The sequence below is a fragment of the Salmo trutta genome, unplaced genomic scaffold (assembly GCF_901001165.1).
Source record: "Salmo trutta unplaced genomic scaffold, fSalTru1.1, whole genome shotgun sequence".
Lineage (NCBI taxonomy): Eukaryota > Metazoa > Chordata > Actinopteri > Salmoniformes > Salmonidae > Salmo > Salmo trutta.
In genome coordinates this window covers 1,221,523-1,243,855 of record NW_021823073.1, presented here as the reverse complement: position 1 = coordinate 1,243,855, position 22,333 = coordinate 1,221,523, and the positions used below count along the sequence as shown (strand labels likewise).

General features: G+C 47.9%; 1 protein-coding gene across 2 annotated transcripts in view; it reads left to right on the top strand.

The window, feature by feature from the left end:
- Positions 1 to 22,333, top strand: part of LOC115188724 (dystrophin-like) — a 109,065-nt gene that overhangs the window by 22,813 nt on the left and 63,919 nt on the right. For both annotated transcript variants that reach the window (XM_029747476.1, XM_029747475.1), the window contains exons 14-26: positions 4,429 to 4,551; positions 4,673 to 4,845; positions 7,566 to 7,701; positions 10,835 to 11,010; positions 12,947 to 13,094; positions 14,895 to 15,020; positions 15,428 to 15,577; positions 15,949 to 16,147; positions 16,353 to 16,510; positions 17,072 to 17,189; positions 18,476 to 18,687; positions 19,942 to 20,096; positions 21,098 to 21,287. In XM_029747476.1, the coding sequence (XP_029603336.1) occupies positions 4,429 to 4,551; positions 4,673 to 4,845; positions 7,566 to 7,701; positions 10,835 to 11,010; positions 12,947 to 13,094; positions 14,895 to 15,020; positions 15,428 to 15,577; positions 15,949 to 16,147; positions 16,353 to 16,510; positions 17,072 to 17,189; positions 18,476 to 18,687; positions 19,942 to 20,096; positions 21,098 to 21,287 (2,064 nt within the window). The remainder of the gene's footprint in view (positions 1 to 4,428; positions 4,552 to 4,672; positions 4,846 to 7,565; positions 7,702 to 10,834; positions 11,011 to 12,946; positions 13,095 to 14,894; positions 15,021 to 15,427; positions 15,578 to 15,948; positions 16,148 to 16,352; positions 16,511 to 17,071; positions 17,190 to 18,475; positions 18,688 to 19,941; positions 20,097 to 21,097; positions 21,288 to 22,333) is intronic.

The window sequence follows — 22,333 nt, the reverse complement described above, 5'->3', positions numbered from 1 at the left end:
GCAGGTATATTCTAGTCCAGTCAGACAGCAGGTATATTCTAGTCCAGTCAGATAGCAGGTATATTCTAGTCCAGTCAGACAGCAGGTATATCCTAGTCCAGTCAGACAGCAGGTATATTCTAGTCCAGTCAGATAGCAGGTATATTCTAGTCCAGTCAGACAGCAGGTATATTCTAGTCCAGTCAGACAGCAGGTATATTCTAGTCCAGTCAGATAGCAGGTATATTATAGTCCAGTCAGATAGCAGGTATATTCTAGTCCAGTCAGACAGCAGGTATATTCTAGTCCAGTCAGAGAGCAGGTCTCTTAACAAGGGTCTGTTAACAAATTTTTGATGGCCTCCAGAGCCAAGCCAACTAGATGACCTGCACAGTAGAAACATGAGGATGATGACATGTAGCCTTCAGACAGTATTACTGAGGGGATGATGACATGTAGCCTTCAGACAGTATTACTGAGGGGATGATGTCATGTAGCCTTCAGACAGTATTACTGAGGGGATGATGACATGTAGCCTTCAGACAGTATTACTGAGGGGATGATGACATGTAGCCTTCAGACAGTATTACTGAGGGGATGATGACATGTAGCCTTCAGACAGTATTACTGAGGGGATGATGTCATGTAGCCTTCAGACAGTATTACTGAGGGGATGATGTCATGTAGCCTTCAGACAGTATTACTGAGGGGATGATGACATGTAGCCTTCAGACAGTATTACTGAGGGGATGATGACATGTAGCCTTCAGACAGTATTACTGAGGGGATGATGTCATGTAGCCTTCAGACAGTATTACTGAGGGGATGATGTCATGTAGCCTTCAGACAGTATTACTGAGGGGATGATGTCATGTAGCCTTCAGACAGTGTTACTGAGGGGATGATGTCATGTAGCCTTCAGACAGTATTACTGAGGGATGATGTCATGTAGCCTTCAGACAGTATTACTGAGGGGATGATGACATGTAGCCTTCAGACAGTATTACTGAGGGGATGATGTCATGTAGCCTTCAGACAGTATTACTGAGGGATGATGACATGTAGCCTTCAGACAGTATTACTGAGGGGATGATGTCATGTAGCCTTCAGACAGTATTACTGAGGGGATGATGTCATGTAGCCTTCAGACAGTATTACTGAGGGGATGATGTCATGTAGCCTTCAGACAGTATTACTGAGGGGATGATGACATGTAGCCTTCAGACAGTATTACTGAGGGGATGATGTCATGTAGCCTTCAGACAGTATTACTGAGGGGATGATGACATGTAGCCTTCAAACAGTATTACTGAGGGGATGATGACATGTAGCCTTCAGACAGTATTACTGAGGGGATGATGACATGTAGCCTTCAGACAGTATTACTGAGGGATGATGACATGTAGCCTTCAGACAGTATTACTGAGGGGATGATGTCATGTAGCCTTCAGACAGTATTACTGAGGGGATGATGACATGTAGCCTTCAGACAGTATTACTGAGGGGATGATGACATGTAGCCTTCAGACAGTATTACTGAGGGGATGATGTCATGTAGCCTTCAGACAGTATTACTGAGGGATGATGACATGTAGCCTTCAGACAGTATTACTGAGGGGATGATGTCATGTAGCCTTCAGACAGTATTACTGAGGGGATGATGTCATGTAGCCTTCAGACAGTATTACTGAGGGGATGATGTCATGTAGCCTTCAGACAGTATTACTGAGGGGATGATGTCATGTAGCCTTCAGACAGTATTACTGAGGGGATGATGTCATGTAACCTTCAGACAGTATTACTGAGGGGATGATGTCATGTAGCCTTCAGACAGTATTACTGAGGGGATGATGACATGTAGCCTTCAGACAGTATTACTGAGGGGATGATGTCATGTAGCCTTCAGACAGTATTACTGAGGGGATGATGTCATGTAGCCTTCAGACAGTATTACTGAGGGGATGATGACATGTAGCCTTCAGACAGTATTACTGAGGGGATGATGTCATGTAGTCTTCAGACAGTATTACTGAGGGATGATGACATGTAGCCTTCAGACAGTATTACTGAGGGGATGATGTCATGTAGCCTTCAGACAGTATTACTGAATGGGGGTTTTCTAGTTTTCCTCCTCAGTTGCATCATCCAGGTGTTCATCCCTCCATCCTTCCCTCAGTGTGTGAAGAAGCAGCATGTTACACACCTGGCCTCTGATTTGCTGTTCTGTTGTGTTCTGTTTCTGGTTTCCTGCCTCACATCTCCACCACATGTCCTGTCAATCACAGTCACCTGACCCCTGTCTGGAGTCACAACCAATCAATGACCCCCATGTATGTATCCAGTCACCCAATGAAAAAGCACCATACTCAACTCTTCACACAGGGCTCCCCACACATGAACAGCTGCCTGTGTGGCAGGGCTGATGAATGAAACATTGGATTGGTGTGAAGGAGTGTGTTTAGTCATGTGTGTTGGATCATAGGGACATTTGGCTGCTTTTAAAACATCCGTCACAAGCATCAGTAGACCACAAAACAAGACAAACCCGCATGTAGTCTACGTCCGTCTATGCAAAGTCATATTTGGCAAGGCATTCAGTATCAACAAACACACTGTGGCTGTTTCTGTCCCGGTACATCAATGGCCCCGACACTTCCTGGACCCCAGGAAGAGCAGCTGCAGCTAATGGGGATCCATAATAAATACACATACAAATGAGCAGGTATTTAACTGTGAAATGCCACTGTATTTACACGGTATAGACCTATGAATGACTGCTGTCTCTCTGTCCTCATGACTGAACCTACTCTGCCATAGCCTAGTTCCAGATCTGTTGGTCTGTGTAGCTGACTGGTTGGGACCAGGCTAACTTTAACATACCCTTAACACACAACGCACGTCTTTGTGCCTGTCAAATCACAACGTGATCCATTTCTGGTCATTAAGAAACAGCCGACATAAGAGTTGAGATGGTTATGTCTTGATGTTGTTGTATTTGGGCTGAAGGTGAGTTGAAGTGCTGTTGTGAAGTTCTGGGGAATGCTGCTATGTGCATGATGGGATACAATTAAGAGCAATACACACAATATGTACATACAGCAAACTCACAACCACAGGGACACAATCAAGCATTTAACTGTACCTTTTCCACCCCGCTGTGTTCTGTGCATATGACAAATCCACGTGTGAATCAGACATAAGCCAGTGAGCTAGACTGAGTAAGGAACTGTGAAAGAATGTATTAAACACTACTGACTGGCTCATTAAACCCTCTTCTGCTCTGTCTGTCAGACTCTAAATGAACTTTACCCACACCAGTGTCCTCAGTCACCTTCCTCCCTGTTCTTCAGTATTTACTCATGTTTCTATCACCGACGTTCACATTATATTATGTTGTCTATCCTCTCTTTCTCTCTAATTCAACCTTTTCTTCAGTATTTACTCACATTTGAAGGTTCAGTACTCTCACTCTGACCTCTGCATGTTTATCCATTTCTATTTTTACAACAAGACAGCTGAATCAATATCGGGACAAGGTTGTGAATTTCATTATACAAGTTTTATACAGGTGCCGTGGAAGTGGAAGGTTTCCAACGGATGAAAAATGGTTAACAACATTAAGGTGCCGTGTAAGAATGTGATATTCCCAGATAAAGTGTCTCATATGAGTCATGGAAGTAATTAAGAAGAACACTTAAGGACAGGAGAGAGAGTTGAGTTACTACGTCTTATGTTAATGTCCAGGAATGAGTGTAAAAACTGAATGAAAATATATATTTATTTTTTTAGTGAAAGAATGTAAAGAGACAGTGAGGGATTAGAGAGATGATGTACTAGAACACAGCACAGGAATAACAACAAACACTGAACCCTCTGTGAAGGTATCTACAGTATGTAGTGGTAGGTAGCCTACCCCCTCTGTGAAGGTATCTACAGTATGTAGTGGTAGGTAGCCTACCCCCTCTGTGAAGGTATCTACAGTATATAATGGTAGGTAGCCTACCCCCTCTGTGAAGGTATCTACAGTATGTAGTGGTAGGTAGCCTACCCCCTCTGTGAAGGTATCTACAGTATATAGTGGTAGGAAGCCTACCCCCTCTGTGAAGGTATACACCGTATGTAGTGGTAGATAGCCTACCCCCTCTGTGAAGGTGTCTACAGTATGTAGTGGTAGGTAGCCTGCCCCCTCTGTGAAGGTATCTACAGTATGTAGTGGTAGGGCCAGGAGGTTTTCCTGACCAAGTACAAGAACAACTCCTGACCCCAGTAGGGGGTCTGATGAGGATCTATCAGTAATAGATAGCTTTGTGTTTAGTGTTGTTTAATATTGTATAGTTTGTGTCGTTCAGAATGAGTTTGGGGTTATTGTTTAGTTATAATTGTGTGTGTGTGTGTGTGTGTGTGTGCGTGCGTGCGTGCGTGCGTGCGTGTGTGTGTGTGTGTCTGTAGGAGTACCTGGGAGAGCTGCAGACCCTGCTGCGTTCCGTCTCTGAGACAGACTTCCAACTGAACTCTCCTGAGTACTGGCAGGCCGTCTTCTACAACCTACCCCAGCAGGGACAGTGCCTTCAGGTCAGTGTGCGTGTGTTTCATACTGTTGGTTTCAACTGTGTATATGTACGTGTGTGTGTGTGGTTAACATGTTTGTGTATGTGTGTGTGCGTGCCTGTCTGCCTACGTCCCTGTGTCTCAGGAGGTGAAGGTGAATCTGAAGAACCTCCGCCCCCCTGTAGAGGGCGCTCTAGCCAGGAGAGAGGAGGTGGTGGCCATCGCTACTCCAGCAGAGAGCACCAGGGTCCAGGAGACAGCTCTGCTGCTCAACACTAACTGGGACAAAGTCAACAAGCTGTACCTGGACAGGCTCAGGTACGTTCTAGAAATAATGGGAATCTATTGGGGTCACACTGGGGTTACTAACTCAGCACAGGAAGGACTGGGTCAACAGATGAAGACAAACTAGACCAGGGGGGGCCGACCCTCCTCATGGGGAGACGCCAGGTGTGAGCTGTTTAACTAGGAGACCAGGGGGGCCGACCCTCCTCATGGGGAGACGCCAGGTGTGAGCTGTTTAACTAGGAGACCAGGGGGGCCGACCCTCCTCATGGGGAGACGCCAGGTGTGAGCTGTTTAACTAGGAGACCAGGGGGGGCCGACCCTCCTCATGGGGAGACGCCAGGTGTGAGCTGTTTAACTAGGAGACCAGGGGGGGCCGACCCTCCTCATGGGGAGACACCAGGTGTGAGCTCTTTAACTAGGAGACCAGGGGGGCCAACCCTCCTCATGGGGTTGCTAACTAACTAGACAAGCTACAGTAACATCATCACCACTAGACTAACTAACTAACTAGAAGACAAGCTACAGTAACACCATCACCACTAGACTAACTAGACAAGCTACAGTAACATCATCACCACTAGACTAACTAGACAAGCTACAGTAACATCATCACCACTAGACTAACTAGACAAGCTACAGTAACATCATCACCACTAGACTAACTAGACAAGCTACAGTAACATCATCACCACTAGACTAACTAGACAAGCTACAGTAACATCATCACCACTAGACTAACTAGACAAGCTACAGTAACATCATCACCACTAGACTAACTAGACAAGCTACAGTAACATCATCACCACTAGACTAACTAAGTAGACAAGCTGTAGTAACATCATCACCACTAGACTAACTAGTAGTCAAGCTACAGTAACATCCTCACCACTAGACTAACTAACTAGTAGTCAAGCTACAGTAACAACACCACTAGACTAACTAACTAACTAGACAAGCTACAGTAACATCCTCACCACTAGACTAACTAGTAGTCAAGCTACAGTAACATCATCACCACTAGACTAACTAGTAGTCAAGCTACAGTAACATCCTCACCACTAGACTAACTAGTAGTCAAGCTACAGTAACATCATCACCACTAGACTAACTAGTAGTCAAGCTACAGTAACATCACCACTAGACTAACTAGTAGTCAAGCTACAGTAACATCATCACCACTAACTAACTAGTAGTCAAGCTACAGTAACATCATCACCACTAGACTAACTAAGTAGACAAGCTACAGTAACATCCTCACCACTAGACTAACTAACTAGTAGACAAGCTACAGTAACATCCTCACCACTAGACTAACTAACTAGTAGTCAAGCTACAGTAACATCACCACTAGACTAACTAACTAACTAGACAAGCTACAGTAACATCCTCACCACTAGACTAACTAACTAGTAGTCAAGCTACAGTAACATCCTCACCACTAGACTAACTAGTAGTCAAGCTACAGTAACATCATCACCACTAGACTAACTAGTAGTCAAGCTACAGTATCATCACCACTAGACTAACTAGTAGTCAAGCTACAGTATCATCACCACTAGACTAACTAGTAGTCAAGATACAGTAACATCATCACCACTAGACTAACTAACTAACTAGACAAGCTACAGTAACATCCTCACCACTAGACTAACTAGTAGTCAAGCTACAGTAACATCATCACCACTAGACTAACTAGTAGTCAAGCTACAGTAACATCCTCACCACTAGACTAACTAGTAGTCAAGCTACAGTAACATCATCACCACTAGACTAACTAGTAGTCAAGCTACAGTAACATCACCACTAGACTAACTAGTAGTCAAGCTACAGTAACATCATCACCACTAACTAACTAGTAGTCAAGCTACAGTAACATCATCACCACTAGACTAACTAAGTAGACAAGCTACAGTAACATCCTCACCACTAGACTAACTAACTAGTAGACAAGCTACAGTAACATCCTCACCACTAGACTAACTAACTAGTAGTCAAGCTACAGTAACATCACCACTAGACTAACTAGTAGTCAAGCTACAGTAACATCCTCACCACTAGACTAACTAACTAGTAGTCAAGCTACAGTAACATCCTCACCACTAGACTAACTAGTAGTCAAGCTACAGTAACATCATCACCACTAGACTAACTAGTAGTCAAGCTACAGTATCATCACCACTAGACTAACTAGTAGTCAAGCTACAGTATCATCACCACTAGACTAACTAGTAGTCAAGATACAGTAACATCATCACCACTAGACTAACTAGTAGTCAAGCTACAGTATCATCACCACTAGACTAACTAGTAGTCAAGCTACAGTAACATCATCACCACTAGACTAACTAGTAGTCAAGCTACAGTATCATCACCACTAGACTAACTAGTAGTCAAGCTACAGTAACATCATCACCACTAGTGTAAATGCACTTGACAGACTGATGACATAAGGATTATCAGGACTGTTTGTTTCTAGGTGTAGTTTCCACTCCATTGTCACCTCAGTTTGTGTCCATTGTCACCTCAGTTTGTGTCCATTGTCACCTGAACTGTCCTGCTGGTTCAGCTGGTTCAGCTCCCACCTCTATTTCTCTCCCTCCACACACTCACTGTCTCACTGCTTCTCTCATTGACTGATCTCAGTGGTGTCTCACAGTTGTTTCTGTGAATGTATGTGCACGTTCGTACACTTTCCTGCGGTCGTGTGTGTGTGTGTGTGTGTGTGTGTGTGTGTGTGTGTGTGTGAGCAGGCGCTGGGAGACGTCCAATGCTAATTGGCTGAAGTTTGTAGCGGACCAGAAGGTGCTAGGTGATTGGTTGAGTGGTGCGGAGACCAGTCTGAAACAGGCGAAGACAGACCCTGCTGGGACCAGACCACACCTTAAGGTAACTACAGTTCAACAGTAACACAAACACATCCAACAACTCAGCAGATAGATGAAGGGAGTTTGATATCCGTCATCTAAACCATATGAGGACTTGATCACATGGTCCGGTGAAACTCAGGGCCCTATGGATATGAGGACTTGATCACATGGTCCGGTGAAACTCTGGGCCCTATGGATATGAGGACTTGATCACATGGTCCGGTGAAACTCAGGGCCCTATGGATATGAGGACTTGATCACATGGTCCGGTGAAACTCAGGGCCCTATGGATATGAAGACTTGATCACATGGTCCGGTGAAACTCAGGGCCCTATGGATATGAGGACTTGATCACATGGTCCGGTGAAACTCAAGGCCCTATGGATATGAAGACTTGATCACATCGTCCGGTGAAACTCAGGGCCCTATGGATATGAAGACTTGATCACATGGTCCGGTGAAACTCAGGGCCCTATGGATATGAAGACTTGATCACATGGTCCGGTGAAACTCAGGGCCCTATGGATATGAAGACTTGATCACATGGTCCGGTGAAACTCAGGGCCCTATGGATATGAAGACCACTTGTTTTAGGAATTATACTATTATGTTCCGTTAGGTAGACAAGCCCACTGTCTCTGCGTGTGTCCAGGTGCCGGAGTGTGTGTGTTCTGTCTGTCTCCATGGTAACACAGTGGTCCTAGCAGCCTGAATACCCCTCATGCCAGAGCGTGTTGATGAAGGCCATAGCAGAGAATGGGAATATGGGATTACGATGCTGTGCTCTTTAAAGCCCTGCGTCTCCACCAATCAGAACATCCATAGGTTCAGAGGTCCTTCTGGTCCACCAATCAGAGCGTTTGTAGGTCCAGAGGTCCCACAGTGACCTCATCTTCCACGACTGTGTGTCAGACAGTTTTGGATACATGTAGTGTGTGTGTGTGTGTGTGTGTGTGTGTGTGTGTGTGTGTGTGTGTGTGTGATCAGATGTCAACTTGCCCAGTCCACTTTTGGAGCACTGTGATCGTCACACACAGTCCATCTGTTTAGAGGAGGGCAGAGGGGACAGCAGTGTCTTTAGTGCCAGTCAGATGCCAGTGTTGGGACGGGTATGGCCTAACCTGCCTTGATGGGCAGGGCAGATCTAAGAGCTGTTCTGTGTGTGAAGCAGCTTGGCTTTGAAGAGACCAGCTGTCTCTAAGACCTACGCTCACTGGGACACAGAGAGGTAGACGCGCACACACACAGGCAAGGATGCACGCACACACATACACATGCGTGCAAACACACACACACCTCTTTGAAATTGTGATGGGCGACGTTTTATGCCTCTCTCTTTCTCTCTCTCTCTCTCTCGCTCTCCCTCTCTTTCTCCGTCTCTCTTTCTCCATCTCTCTATCTCTCTCTGAGACAGACTGCTAACTAAGTGCCATCCCATCTCTACAGGCCATGCTATCTATGAGCCATAGAAAGCTAATGTTCAGTACTGTGTGTTTCCATACCGTCTGTCTGTGTGCGTACCCTCTGTCTGTCTGTGTGCGTACCCTCTGTCTGTCTGTGTGCGTACCCTCTGTCTGGCTGTGTGCGTACCCTCTGTCTGGCTGTGTGCGTACCCTCTGTCTGGCTGTGTGCGTACCGTCTGTCTGGCTGTGTGCGTACCCTCTGTCTGTCTGTGTGCGTACCCTCTGTCTGGCTGTGTGCGTACCCTCTGTCTGGCTGTGTGCGTACCCTCTGTCTGGCTGTGTGCGTACCCTCTGTCTGGCTGTGTGCGTACCCTCTGTCTGTCTGTGTGCGTACCCTCTGTCTGTCTGTGTGCGTACCCTCTGTCTGTCTGTGTGCGTACCCTCTGTCTGTCTGTGTGCGTACCCTCTGTCTGTCTGTGTGCGTACCCTCTGTCTGTCTGTGTGCGTACCCTCTGTCTGTCTGTGTGCGTACCCTCTGTCTGTCTGTGTGCGGACCCTCTGTCTGTCTGTGTGCGTACCCTCCGTCTGTCTGTGTGCGTACCCTCCGTCTGTCTGTGTGCGTACCCTCCGTCTGTCTGTGTGCGTACCCTCCGTCTGTCTGTGTGCGTACCCTCCGTCTGTCTGTGTGCGTACCCTCCGTCTGTCTGTGTGCGTACCCTCCGTCTGTCTGTGTGCGTACCCTCCGTCTGTCTGTGTGCGTACCCTCTGTCTGTCTGTGTGCGTACCCTCTGTCTGGCTGTGTGCGTACCCTCTGTCTGGCTGTGTGCGTACCCTCTGTCTGGCTGTGTGCGTACCCTCTGTCTGTCTGTGTGCGTACCCTCTGTCTGGCTGTGTGCGTACCCTCTGTCTGGCTGTGTGCGTACCCTCTGTCTGGCTGTGTGCGTACCCTCTGTCTGGCTGTGTGCGTACCCTCTGTCTGGCTGTGTGCGTACCCTCTGTCTGTCTGTGTGCGTACCCTCTGTCTGTCTGTGTGCGTACCCTCTGTCTGGCTGTGTGCGTACCCTCAGTCTGTCTGTGTGCGTACCCTCTGTCTGGCTGTGTGCGTACCCGCTGTCTGTCTGTGTGCGTACCCTCTGTCTGTCTGTGTGCGTACCCTCTGTCTGTCTGTGTGCGTACCCTCTGTCTATCTGTGTGCGTACCCTCTGTCTGTCTGTGTGCGTACCCTCTGTCTGTCTGTGTGCGTACCCTCTGTCTGTCTGTGTGCGTACCCTCTGTCTGTCTGGCGTGGAAAAGGACAAGGCCACAGACGCAGAACGTGATGAGTCACCGTGGCTTTTCATTGGTTGTTGGTTGATCCATTGACCTCCACTATGCTGTTCAATTCAAGCCTATTGACATGAATGTAATACTTGCAGGGACTTGGGAGTACGGTCATTAAACAATTCATCATTGAGATGAAACCGGTTCCTGTTGACAACAGGATGATAACATGATAACATGCTGTGTCGACTAAACAGTTTAATAAAACATAACCTGTTGATAACAGGATGATAACATGATAACATGCTGTGTCGACTAAACAGTTTAATAAAACATGACCTGTTGATAACAGGATGATAACATGATAACATGCTGTGTCGGCTAAACAGGTAGAAAACCTGCTCAACCATGAAACAATGAACGGGTGCTTGTAGCTGATGGAATGAATATGTTGTATGACCTTTGCCCTGTGACCCTGTGGCGTGTCAGGAGCTGCAGGAGAGCGTGGGGGCCCAGGGGGGTGTGGTGGCAGGGCTGAACGCTGCAGGGAAGGAGATCATTGGTCAGAGTACCCAGGAGGACGGAGCTCAGATCAGGCTACAGCTCAACACCCTCAACACACGCTGGGTGAACGTCACCCAGGAGATCGCAGAGAGGAAGAGGAGGTGTGTGTGTTCTTGTGTCTGCAGTACCAGTGTGTATGTCTGCAGTACCAGTGTGTATGTCTGCAGTACCAGTTTGTATGACTGCAGTACCAGTGTGTATGTCTGCAGTACCAGTGTGCATGTCTGCAGTACCAGTGTGTATGTCTGCAGTACCAGTGTGTATGTCTGCAGTACCAGTGTGCATGTCTGCAGTACCAGTGTGTATGTCTGCAGTACCAATGTGTATGTCTGCAGTACCAGTGTGTATGTCTGCAGTACCAGTGTGTATGTCTGCAGTACCAGTGTGTATGTCTGCAGTACCAGTGTGTATGTCTGCAGTACCAGTGTGCATGTCTGCAGTACCAGTGTGTATGCCTGCAGTACCAGTGTGCATGTCTGCAGTACCAGTGTGTATGTCTGCAGTACCAGTGTGTATGTCTGCGGTACCAGTGTGCATGTCTGCGGTACCAGTGTGTATGTCTGCAGTACCAGTGTGCATGTCTGCAGTACCAGTGTGCATGTCTGCAGTACCAGTGTGTATGTCTGCAGTACCAGTGTGCATGTCTGCAGTACCAGTGTGCATGTCTGCAGTACCAGTGTGCATGTCTGCAGTACCAGTGTGCATGTCTGCAGTACCAGTGTGCATGTCTGCAGTACCAGTGTGTATGTCTGCAGTACCAGTGTGTATGTCTGCGGTACCAGTGTGCATGTCTGCGGTACCAGTGTGTATGTCTGCAGTACCAGTGTGCATGTCTGCAGTACCAGTGTGCATGTCTGCAGTACCAGTGTGTATGTCTGCAGTACCAGTGTGCATGTCTGCAGTACCAGTGTGCATGTCTGCAGTACCAGTGTGCATGTCTGCAGTACCAGTGTGCATGTCTGCAGTACCAGTGTGCATGTCTGCAGTACCAGTGTGCATGTCTGCAGTACCAGTGTGCATGTCTGCAGTACCAGTGTGCATGTCTGCAGTACCAGTGTGTATGTCTGCAGTACCAGTGTGGTCCATGTCTGCAGTACCAGTGTGGCATGTCTGCAGTACCAGTGTGCATGTCTGCAGTACCAGTGTGCATGTCTGCAGTACCAGTGTGCATGTCTGCAGTACCAGTGTGCATGTCTGCAGTACCAGTGTGCATGTCTGCAGTACCAGTGTGCATGTCTGCAGTACCAGTGTGCATGTCTGCAGTACCAGTGTGCATGTCTGCAGTACCAGTGTGCATGTCTGCAGTACCAGTGTGTATGTCTGCAGTACCAGTGTGCATGTCTGCAGTACCAGTGTGCCATGTCTGCAGTACCAGTGTGCATGTCTGCAGTACCAGTGTGCATGTCTGCAGTACCAGTGTGCATGTCTGCAGTACCAGTGTGTATGTCTGCAGTACCAGTGTGCATGTCTGCAGTACCAGTGTGCATGTCTGCAGTACCAGTGTGCATGTCTGCAGTACCAGTGTGCATGTCTGCAGTACCAGTGTGCATGTCTGCAGTACCAGTGTGCATGTCTGCAGTACCAGTGTGTATGTCTGCAGTACCAGTGTGTATGTCTGCAGTACCAGTGTGTATGTCTGCAGTACCAGTGTGTATGTCTGCAGTACCAGTGCGCATGTCTGCAGTACCAGTGCGTATGTCTGCAGTACCAGTGTGCATGTCTGCAGTACCAGTGTGTATGTCTGCAGTACCAGTGTGTATGTCTGCAGTACCAGTGTGTATGTCTGCAGTACCAGTGTGTATGTCATCCTGTCCGTCTTTACCGTCCGTCTGTACGTCTATATGTCCGTCAACTGCACGATTTTGCTCCAACCAAATGTGTGTCTTAACTATTCCCTGACTGAGTACTGTGTGTGTGTGTGTGTGTGTGTGTGTGTGTGTGTGTGTGTGTGTGTGTGTGTGTGTGTGTGTGTGTGTGTGTGTGTGTGTGTGTGTGTGTGTGTGTGTATTCCTCCTAACTGTTCCCTGTGTGTGTCAGGTCTGCAGAGGCACGTACTGCAGCGATGGGGCTGCAGGAGGACATGGGGGACTTCCTGTCCTGGCTGGATGAGGCTGAGGAGGTAGTGGCCATCCCCCTGACGCCTGGAGACCACCACCAGATGAACGCCACCCTGGAGAAAGTCACGGTACGGTCAACAACAACAACTAGTCTCACTAGTCTGTCCCCTAGTCTAGATTACTGGCCAGGGAACGTCTCTCACTAGTCTGTCTCCTAGGCTAGATTACTGGCCAGGGAACATCTCTCACTAGTCTGTCCCCTAGTCTAGATTACTGACCAGGGAACATCTCTCACTAGTCTGTCCCCTAGTCTAGATTACTGACCAGGGAACATCTCTCACTAGTCTGTCCCCTAGTCTGGATTACTGGCCAGGGAACATCTCTCACTAGTCTGTCTCCTAGTCTAGATTACTGGCCAGGGAACATCTCTCACTAGTCTGTCTCCTAGTCTAGATTACTGGCCAGAGGACATCTCTCACTAGTCTGTCTCCTGGTCTAGATTACTGGCCAGGGAACATCTCTCACTAGTCTGTCTCCTAGTCTGGATTACTGACCAGGGAACATCTCTCACTAGTCTGTCTCCTAGTCTAGATTACTGGCCAGGGAACATCTCTCACTAGTCTGTCTCCTAGTCTAGATTACTGGCCAGAGGACATCTCTCACTAGTCTGTCTCCTAGTCTAGATTACTGGCCAGAGGACATCTCTCACTAGTCTGTCTCCTATTCTAGATTACTGGCCAGGGAACATCTCTCACTAGTCTGTCTCCTAGTCTAGATTACTGGCCAGAGGACATCTCTCACTAGTCTGTCTCCTAGTCTAGATTACTGGCCAGAGGACATCTCTCACTAGTCTGTCTCCTATTCTAGATTACTGGCCAGGGAACATCTCTCACTAGTCTGTCTCCTAGTCTAGATTACTGGCCAGAGGACATCTCTCACTAGTCTGTCTCCTAGTCTAGATTACTGGCCAGAGGACATCTCTCACTAGTCTGTCCCCTAGTCTAGATTACTGGCCAGGGAACATCTCTCACTAGTCTGTCTCCTAGGCTAGATTACTGGCCAGGGAACATCTCTCACTAGTCTGTCTCCTAGTCTAGATTACTGACCAGAGGACATCTCTCACTAGTCTGTCTCCTAGTCTAGATTACTGGCCAGGGAACATCTCTCACTAGTCTGTCTCCTAGTCTAGATTACTGGCCAGGGAACATCTCTCACTAGTCTGTCTCCTAGTCTAGATTACTGGCCAGAGGACATCTCTCACTAGTCTGTCTCCTAGTCTAGATTACTGGCCAGAGGACATCTCTCACTAGTCTGTCTCCTAGTCTAGATTACTGACCAGGGAACATCTCTCACTAGTCTGTCTCCTAGTCTAGATTACTGGCCAGGGAACATCTCTCACTAGTCTGTCTCCTAGTCTAGATTACTGGCCAGAGGACATTTCTCACTAGTCTGTCTCCTAGTCTAGATTACTGGCCAGAGGACATCTCTCACTAGTCTGTCCCCTAGTCTGGATTACTGACCAGGGAACATCTCTCACTAGTCTGTCTCCTAGTCTAGATTACTGGCCAGGGAACATCTCTCACTAGTCTGTCTCCTAGTCTAGATTACTGGCCAGAGGACATCTCTCACTAGTCTGTCTCCTAGTCTAGATTACTGGCCAGGGAACATCTCTCACTAGTCTGTCTCCTAGTCTAGATTACTGGCCAGGGAACATCTCTCACTAGTCTGTCTCCTAGTCTAGATTACTGTGGACACAGGTTGTAAAGGCCCCCAAAGCTACATACACCTATGTCCCACTGGCCACATCATTGATCAGTTTTGATTTCATTTCTGATCTGTATTTGGAGATTGTCTATGTTCAAACACGTGTGTGTGTGTGTGTGTGTGTGTGTGTGTGTGTGTGTGTGTGTGTGTGTGTGTGTGTGCAGGCTCGTGTGTTGGAACTACCAGCCAGACAGAACAATGTGGATAGCATCAACACGAGGACCGGCACCATACCCCTCCCTGCTGACAAACAGAAAGAAATCAAGATGATCAACACACGCTGGGTACAGGTTAGTATCCCTTTCTATAGAGGAGGTTCTGTTCTATTTGAAGACGGATCAGATAAGTTGGATGTTGAACATGAATATTGACTACTGGATATCTGTATTTCAACTTGTGTGTGTGTGCTCTATTTTTTAGCTTCATGTTGGGTTCATGTGTTATGTTTTTTACTGTATGATCAAGTGTACTGTATATTCCTTCCTACCATTGGAAATGCTCTTGAAATTCAACTAAAACTGCCCCTAACTCGGGGCCTCTCCCTCCTCCCTGTAGGAGACCTTTATGCTGTGTGTTAGTGGACTGTATCCTGGTTCATATTAAGTTCCTTTTTTCCTTCAGATAATATTCCTGGTTGTGCCTTCCTCCTCCCTACCATTGAAAACGCTCGGGTCCTTCCTCTCCCTCCTCCCTATAGGTGTCTAAAGACCTGCCTGAGAAGCAGAAGCAGATTGAGAGCTTGCTGAAGGAGCTGTCTCACTTCCAGGACCAGCTGACTTACCTCTCCTCCTGGACCTCAACTACCAGGACCACCCTAGAGGAAAACCCTGACAATGTGGAACCCAAGGTAGACTATTAATCCATCCAGTCATCCATCCATCTATCAGTCAATTTGTCCCTCCCTCCCTCCCTCCCACCCTCCCTCCCTCCCTCCATCCATCCATCCATCCCTCCCTCCCTCCCTCCCTCCCTCCATCCATCCATCCATCCATCTATCCATCCATGCCTACAGGCCTATCTCAATGAATCTTTCCTCCTCTCTCCACACCTCCTCCTTCTCAAAACACATGGGAGAAAAAGGTCAGTGGTGAGGGACCTTAGACCTACTTTTCTTCCAGCTGGAAAAGGAGGTTAGGAGAGAAGACAGGAGGAATCTCTGAAAGACGAATTGAGATTGATTGTAGTTTCATTGTTTTGGAATGGTTTGTGATGTTTCAGCTCATAGATGAAGTCCAGGTCAAGAAGCCTGAGGTGGAGGGGGTGTTGGCTAAGGGCCAGGAGCTGTACAAGGTCACACCTCCCAGCCGACCAGAGAAGGAGAAGTACCACAGTCTGAGTGATGATTGGAGGGCCATTCAGGGGCAGATGATAGTGCACAGAGAGAGGCTGGCCGCTCTGAGGATCCAGAAAACCACCAGTAAGGAGATGAGGGTCTGTGAGTTTGTGTGTGTGTGTGTGTGTGTGTGTGTGTGTGTGTGTGTGTGTGTGTGTGTGTGTGTGTGTGTGTCTGTGTCTGTGTCTGTGTCTGGGTGTGTGGGTGTGTGTGTGTGTGTGTGTCTGTGTCTGTGTGTGTGTGTGTGAGACCGTATGGCTACTGATTGTATCACGCTGCCCCCCTCCAGTGGAGACGCTCCAGGGAGATGCCCCAGCCCTGGCTCAGTTCAACAAGGCCTGGGCAGAGCTCTCTGATTGGCTTTCCCTGCTGGATCAGATGGTACAGACACAGAGGGTGACCGTGGCCGACCTGGACGAGATCAACCACATGATCGTCAAGACCAAGGTCAGGGGTCAACCAGTGTGTCACAGAGTGTGAGAGACTCCATTTAGCCGCTGAGACCCTGGCCTGCATTCATAAAGAGCCTCAGAGCAGGAGTGCTGATATGGGATCAGGTTAGCCTTTTAGATCATAATGAATACTAGAGAGGACCAGATCCTAGTGCTGATCTGGGATCAGGTTAGCCTTTTAGATCATAATGAATACTAGAGAGGACCAGATCCTAGTGCTGATCTGGGATCAGGTTAGCCTTTTAGATCATAATGAATACTAGAGGGGACCAGATCCTAGTGCTGATCTGGGATCAGTTTGGCCTTTTCGATCATAATGAATACTAGAGAGGACCAGATCCTAGTGCTGATCTGGGATCAGGTTAGCCTTTTAGATCATCATGATTACATGATTACATGGACCGGGAGGATCTGATCCTAGATCAGCACTCTTATTCTGAGACGCTTTGTGAACACAGGCACTGACCTGGCTCAAATACATGTGTAAAATACTTTTACATACTTGACATCCAGATATTCATTGAAATGTTCTGTGTCTCTGTCTTGCTGTCTGTAGGGAGCACTTGGGGACATGGAGCGACGGCGCCCCCAGCTGGAGGGTCAGCTGACTGCAGCCCAGAACCTGAAGAACAAAACCAACAACCAGGAGACACGAGCTGCTATCACCGACCGCAGTACGCCAACCACAACCATTACTTACTACGCTTACTGACTGCAAACGGACTGCAAACGGACCGCAAACGGACCGCAGTACGCCAACCACAACCATTACTTACTACGCTTACTGACTGCAAACGGACTGCAAACGGACCGCAAACGGACCGCAGTACGCCAACCACAACCATTACTTACTACGCTTACTGACTGCAAACGGACCGCAAACGGACCACAAACTGATCGCAAACGGACCACAAACTGACCGCAAACGGACCACAAACGGACTACAAACAGACCACAAACTGACCGCAAACGGACCACAAACGGACCACAAACGGACTACAAACTGACCGCAAACGGACCACAAACGGACCACAAACGGACCACAAACTGACCACAAACGGACTGCAAACGGACCGCAAACGGACCACAAACAGACTACAAACGGACCGCAAACGGACCACAAACGGACCACAAACGGACTACAAACTGACCGCAAACGGACCGCAAACGGACCACAAACGGACCGCAAACGGACCACAAACGGACCACAAACGGACCACAAACTGACCACAAACGGACCGCAAACGGACCGCAAAAGGACCACAAACTGACCACAAACGGACTGCAAACTGACCGCAAACGGACCACAAACGGACCACAAACTGACCGCAAACGGACCACAAACGGACCACAAACGGACCACAAACGGACCACAAACTGACCACAAACGGACTACAAACTGACCGCAAACGGACTACAAACGGACCGCAAACGGACTACAAACGGACCGCAAATGGACTACAAACTGACCGCAAACGGACCACAAACTGACCGCAAACGGACCACAAACGGACCACAAACTGACCACAAACGGACCGCAAACGGACCGCAAACGGACCACAAACTGACCACAAACGGGCTACAAACTGACCGCAAACGGACCACAAACGGACCACAAACGGACTACAAACTGACCGCAAACGGACCACAAACGGACTACAAACGGACTACAAACTGACCGCAAACGGACCACAAACGGACTACAAACGGACCACAAACGGACCACAAACGGACCGCAAACGGACCGCAAACGGACCACAAACGGACCACAAACAGACCACAAACTGACCGCAAACGGACCGCAAACGGACCACAAACAGACCACAAACAGACCGCAAATGGACCACAGAGAGAACATTGATTCAGCTCAGTCACTGAATGTGTGTGTGTGTGAATGTGTGTGTGTGTGTGTGTGTGTGTGTGTGTGTGTGTGTGTGTGTGTGTGTGTGTGTGTGTGTAGTTGACAGGTTGCAGACCCACTGGGAGGAGTCACAGGGCAGACTGGCTGATAGACATCAACAGCTACAGAACATGCTGCAGGACTCCTCTGATTGGTTGGATGCCAGGAAGGAGGTGGAACCTCTTATCAAACGAGCCAATGACAAGCTGGAGTCGTGGCAGGATATTTCCTACACCATGGATGCTCTGAAGAAGCAAAACACTGACCTCAAGGTTACACACACATGCACACACAAACACTCACACACACACATACGCACACACATAAACGCACACACACACATACACACTCTACCCCTCTCTTTCTCTCTCTCTCTCTCTCTCTCTCTCTCTTTCTCTCTCTCACACACACACCAACACACACACACACACACACCCACTTGAGCATGTGCAGCACGGAGTGGAGATGATTCCAGAAAGGTAATATCTCTGATAAGGACTAGATGAGGAATCCTCACCACTACAGTATAACAGGATGAGACTGTAATGAGACTAGAGTGGCACAGCCTGGAATCCTGAATATTACAATATCCAACAGGGCCTGTTATAACACTCTGCTCAGCAACGTTTCCAGGAATCATGTTACAGTCCCTGTGTTGTTATGACTCCCTCTAGTCTAGTTAGAGGAACAACTCATATGAATGTTCTGCCATCCTGGATCTTCATTTGTTGAGTCAGGTGTTGTTGCTAGGCTACAACTTAAACTAGTTAGAGGACTTCCAATCAGAGCCGTATATTTAGAGGTTCTCTGTCTCTGCTTCCTCTGGGCCACTAGAGGGTTGTTATTGTGTATTAGGGTGATGTTCTGTATCAGAGCCGTATATTTAGAGGATCTCTGTCTCTGCTTCCTCTGGGCCACTAGAGGGTTGGTATTGTGTATTAGGGTGATGTTCTGTATCAGAGCCGTATATTTAGAGGATCTCTGTCTCTGCTTCCTCTGGGCCACTAGAGGGTTGGTATTGTGTATTAGGGTGATGTTCTGTATCAGAGCCGTATATTTAGAGGATCTCTGTCTCTGCTTCCTCTGGGCCACTAGAGGGTTGGTATTGTGTATTAGGGTGATGTTCTGTATCAGAGCCGTATATTTAGAGGATCTCTGTCTCTGCTTCCTCTGGGCCACTAGAGGGTTGGTATTGTGTATTAGGGTGATGTTCTGTATCAGAGCCGTATATTTAGAGGATCTCTGTCTCTGCTTCCTCTGGGCCACTAGAGGGTTGGTATTGTGTATTAGGGTGATGTTCTGTATCAGAGCCGTATATTTAGAGGATCTCTGTCTCTGCTTCCTCTGGGCCACTAGAGGGTTGGTATTGTGTATTAGGGTGATGTTCTGTATCAGAGCCGTATATTTAGAGGATCTCTGTCTCTGCTTCCTCTGGGCCACTAGAGGGTTGGTATTGTGTATTAGGGTGATGTTCTGTATTGTTATTAAATGTCTTTATCTATAACTGTTTTCTGTGGCCTCAACAGCTGTTTGTGAAAGAGCTGCACCAGTGGCAGGGTCAGGTGGACGTGACCAATGACCTGGCAGGGAAGCTGTTAACCCTTTACACCACCGACCACACACACAAGGTCACACAGATGACCGACGCCATGAACATTACCTGGGAGCACATCAACAAACGGTCAGTCAGTCTGTTATTCTGTCAGTCAGTTAGTCAACCAGTCAGTCAGTTATTCACTTAGTCAGTCAGCCTGTCAGTCAGTCAGTTATTTAGTTAGTCAGACAGTCAGTCAACCAGTCAGTTGGTCAGTTAGTTGGTCAGTCTGTCAGCCAGTCAGTTAGTCAGTCTGTCAGTCAGTTTGTCAACTAAGTCAGTCAGTTAGGTAGTCAGTCAGTCAGTCATTCGGTTAATCAGTCAACCAGTCAGTCAGTTAGTCAGTCAGTCAGTTATTTAGTTAGTCAGACAGTCAGTCAACCAGTCAGTTGGTCAGTCTGTCAGCCAGTCAGTTAGTCAGTCAGTTAGTCAGTCTGTCAGTCAGTTTGTCAACTAAGTCAGTCAGTTAGGTAGTCAGTCAGTCAGTCATTCGGTTAATCAGTCAACCAGTCAGTCAGTTAGTCAGTCAGTCAGTCAGTTAATCAGTCAGTCAGTCAGTCAGTTAATCAGTCAATCAGTTAGTTAGTCAGTCAGTCAGTCAGTCAGTCAGTTAGGTAGTCAGTCATTCAGTTAATCAGTCAGTCAGTCAGTTAATCCGTCAACCAGTCAGTCAGTTAATCAGTCAACCAGTCAGTCAGTCAGTTAATCCGTCAGTCAGTCAGTTAATCAGTCAGTCAGTCAGTTAGTCAACCAGTCAGTCAGTCAGTTAATCAGTCAGTCAGTCAGTTAGGTAGTCAGTCATTCAGTTAATCAGTCAGTCAGTCAGTCAGCATCAGTCCCACATGCTCCTGAAAGCACTTCATCGTGCTGTCTCTCAGTACACCTGAACACACACACACAATGCACAGTACATCTGAATGCACGCACACACATTGACCTTCACTGTTAGTTCTACTAAATTTCCCCTGACAGGCCACATCATAACCCTGATGTATGACCCCAGTTTGCCCTCTGAACTTGTGACCTGTGTGTGTGTGTAGCGGTGCTAACAACAGTTTCTGTATATGTGTTCATATTTCTGGATGTAGTGTCGGGGACCGTGAGGCGGCTCTGTCAGCTGCTCTGAGGCTGCTGCAGCAGTTCTATCTGGATCTGAAGGAGTTCCTTAACTGGCTGACGGAGGCAGAGACCACCTGTAACGTCCTGCTGGACGCGTCACACAAGGAGAGGCTGCTGGAAGACCCTGAGGCTGTGCGACACCTGCTGGGGCAGTTCCAGGTACTCACACTCAGTTCATACTGTAGAGTCAGTCACCTGCTGGGGCAGTTCCAGGTACTCACACTCAGTTCATACTGTAGAGTCAGACACCTGCTGGGGCAGTTCCAGGTACTCACACTCAGTTCATACTGTAGAGTCAGTCACCTGCTGGGGCAGTTCCAGGTACTCACACTCAGTTCATACTGTAGAGTCAGACACCTGCTGGGGCAGTTCCAGGTACTCACACTCAGTTCATACTGTAGAGTCAGTCACCTGCTGGGGCAGTTCCAGGTACTCACACTCAGTTCATACTGTAGAGTCAGACACCTGCTGGGGCAGTTCCAGGTACTCACACTCAGTTCATACTGTAGAGTCAGTCACCTGCTGGGGCAGTTCCAGGTACTCACACACAAACTGTTGATACTGTAGAGTCAGTTCATAGAGTCAACTCATAGAATCAACTCATTTTAGTCATTTAGCAGACGCTCTTATCCAGAGCGACTTACAGTAGTGAATGCATACATTTCATTCATTTCATGCATTTTTTTTTTTTTGTGTACTGGCCCCCCGTGGAATCGAACCCACAACCCTGGCGTTGCACACACCATGCTCTACCAACTGAGCCACAGGGACCATAGTGTCAGTTCAGAATCAGTTCATAGACTTAGTTAAGAGTCATTTCATAGACTCAATTCAACAGAGTCAAATTGTTGAGTGATCTTTCAGTTCAGTCAGCTCAGCTTGAGTGGCATTAGTGTGAAGTGTCTCAGGGTGGCGAGGTGTCAGTACAGTATGTGCAGGGTTTGTGATGTGTTCTAGAAAGCAGCCAGCAGTCTGACCCAGTCTCTTGTCCTCAGTACCTTCCCCTGCCTGCCATGTGTGCCCCTCAATACCCCGGCTGGTATGACAGGAATGTTGGGCCTGGCTGGGGGCACGAGACAAGGTCCAGACTCCAAGGAGCGGACAAAGACAGGATCCCCCCTCCAACTCACACTGTATTGTGGGTTGTGAAGAGAAGGGCCTGTTCTGAGTTTGGAAAGGGAACATACTGACCCTCTGTGCAGCAG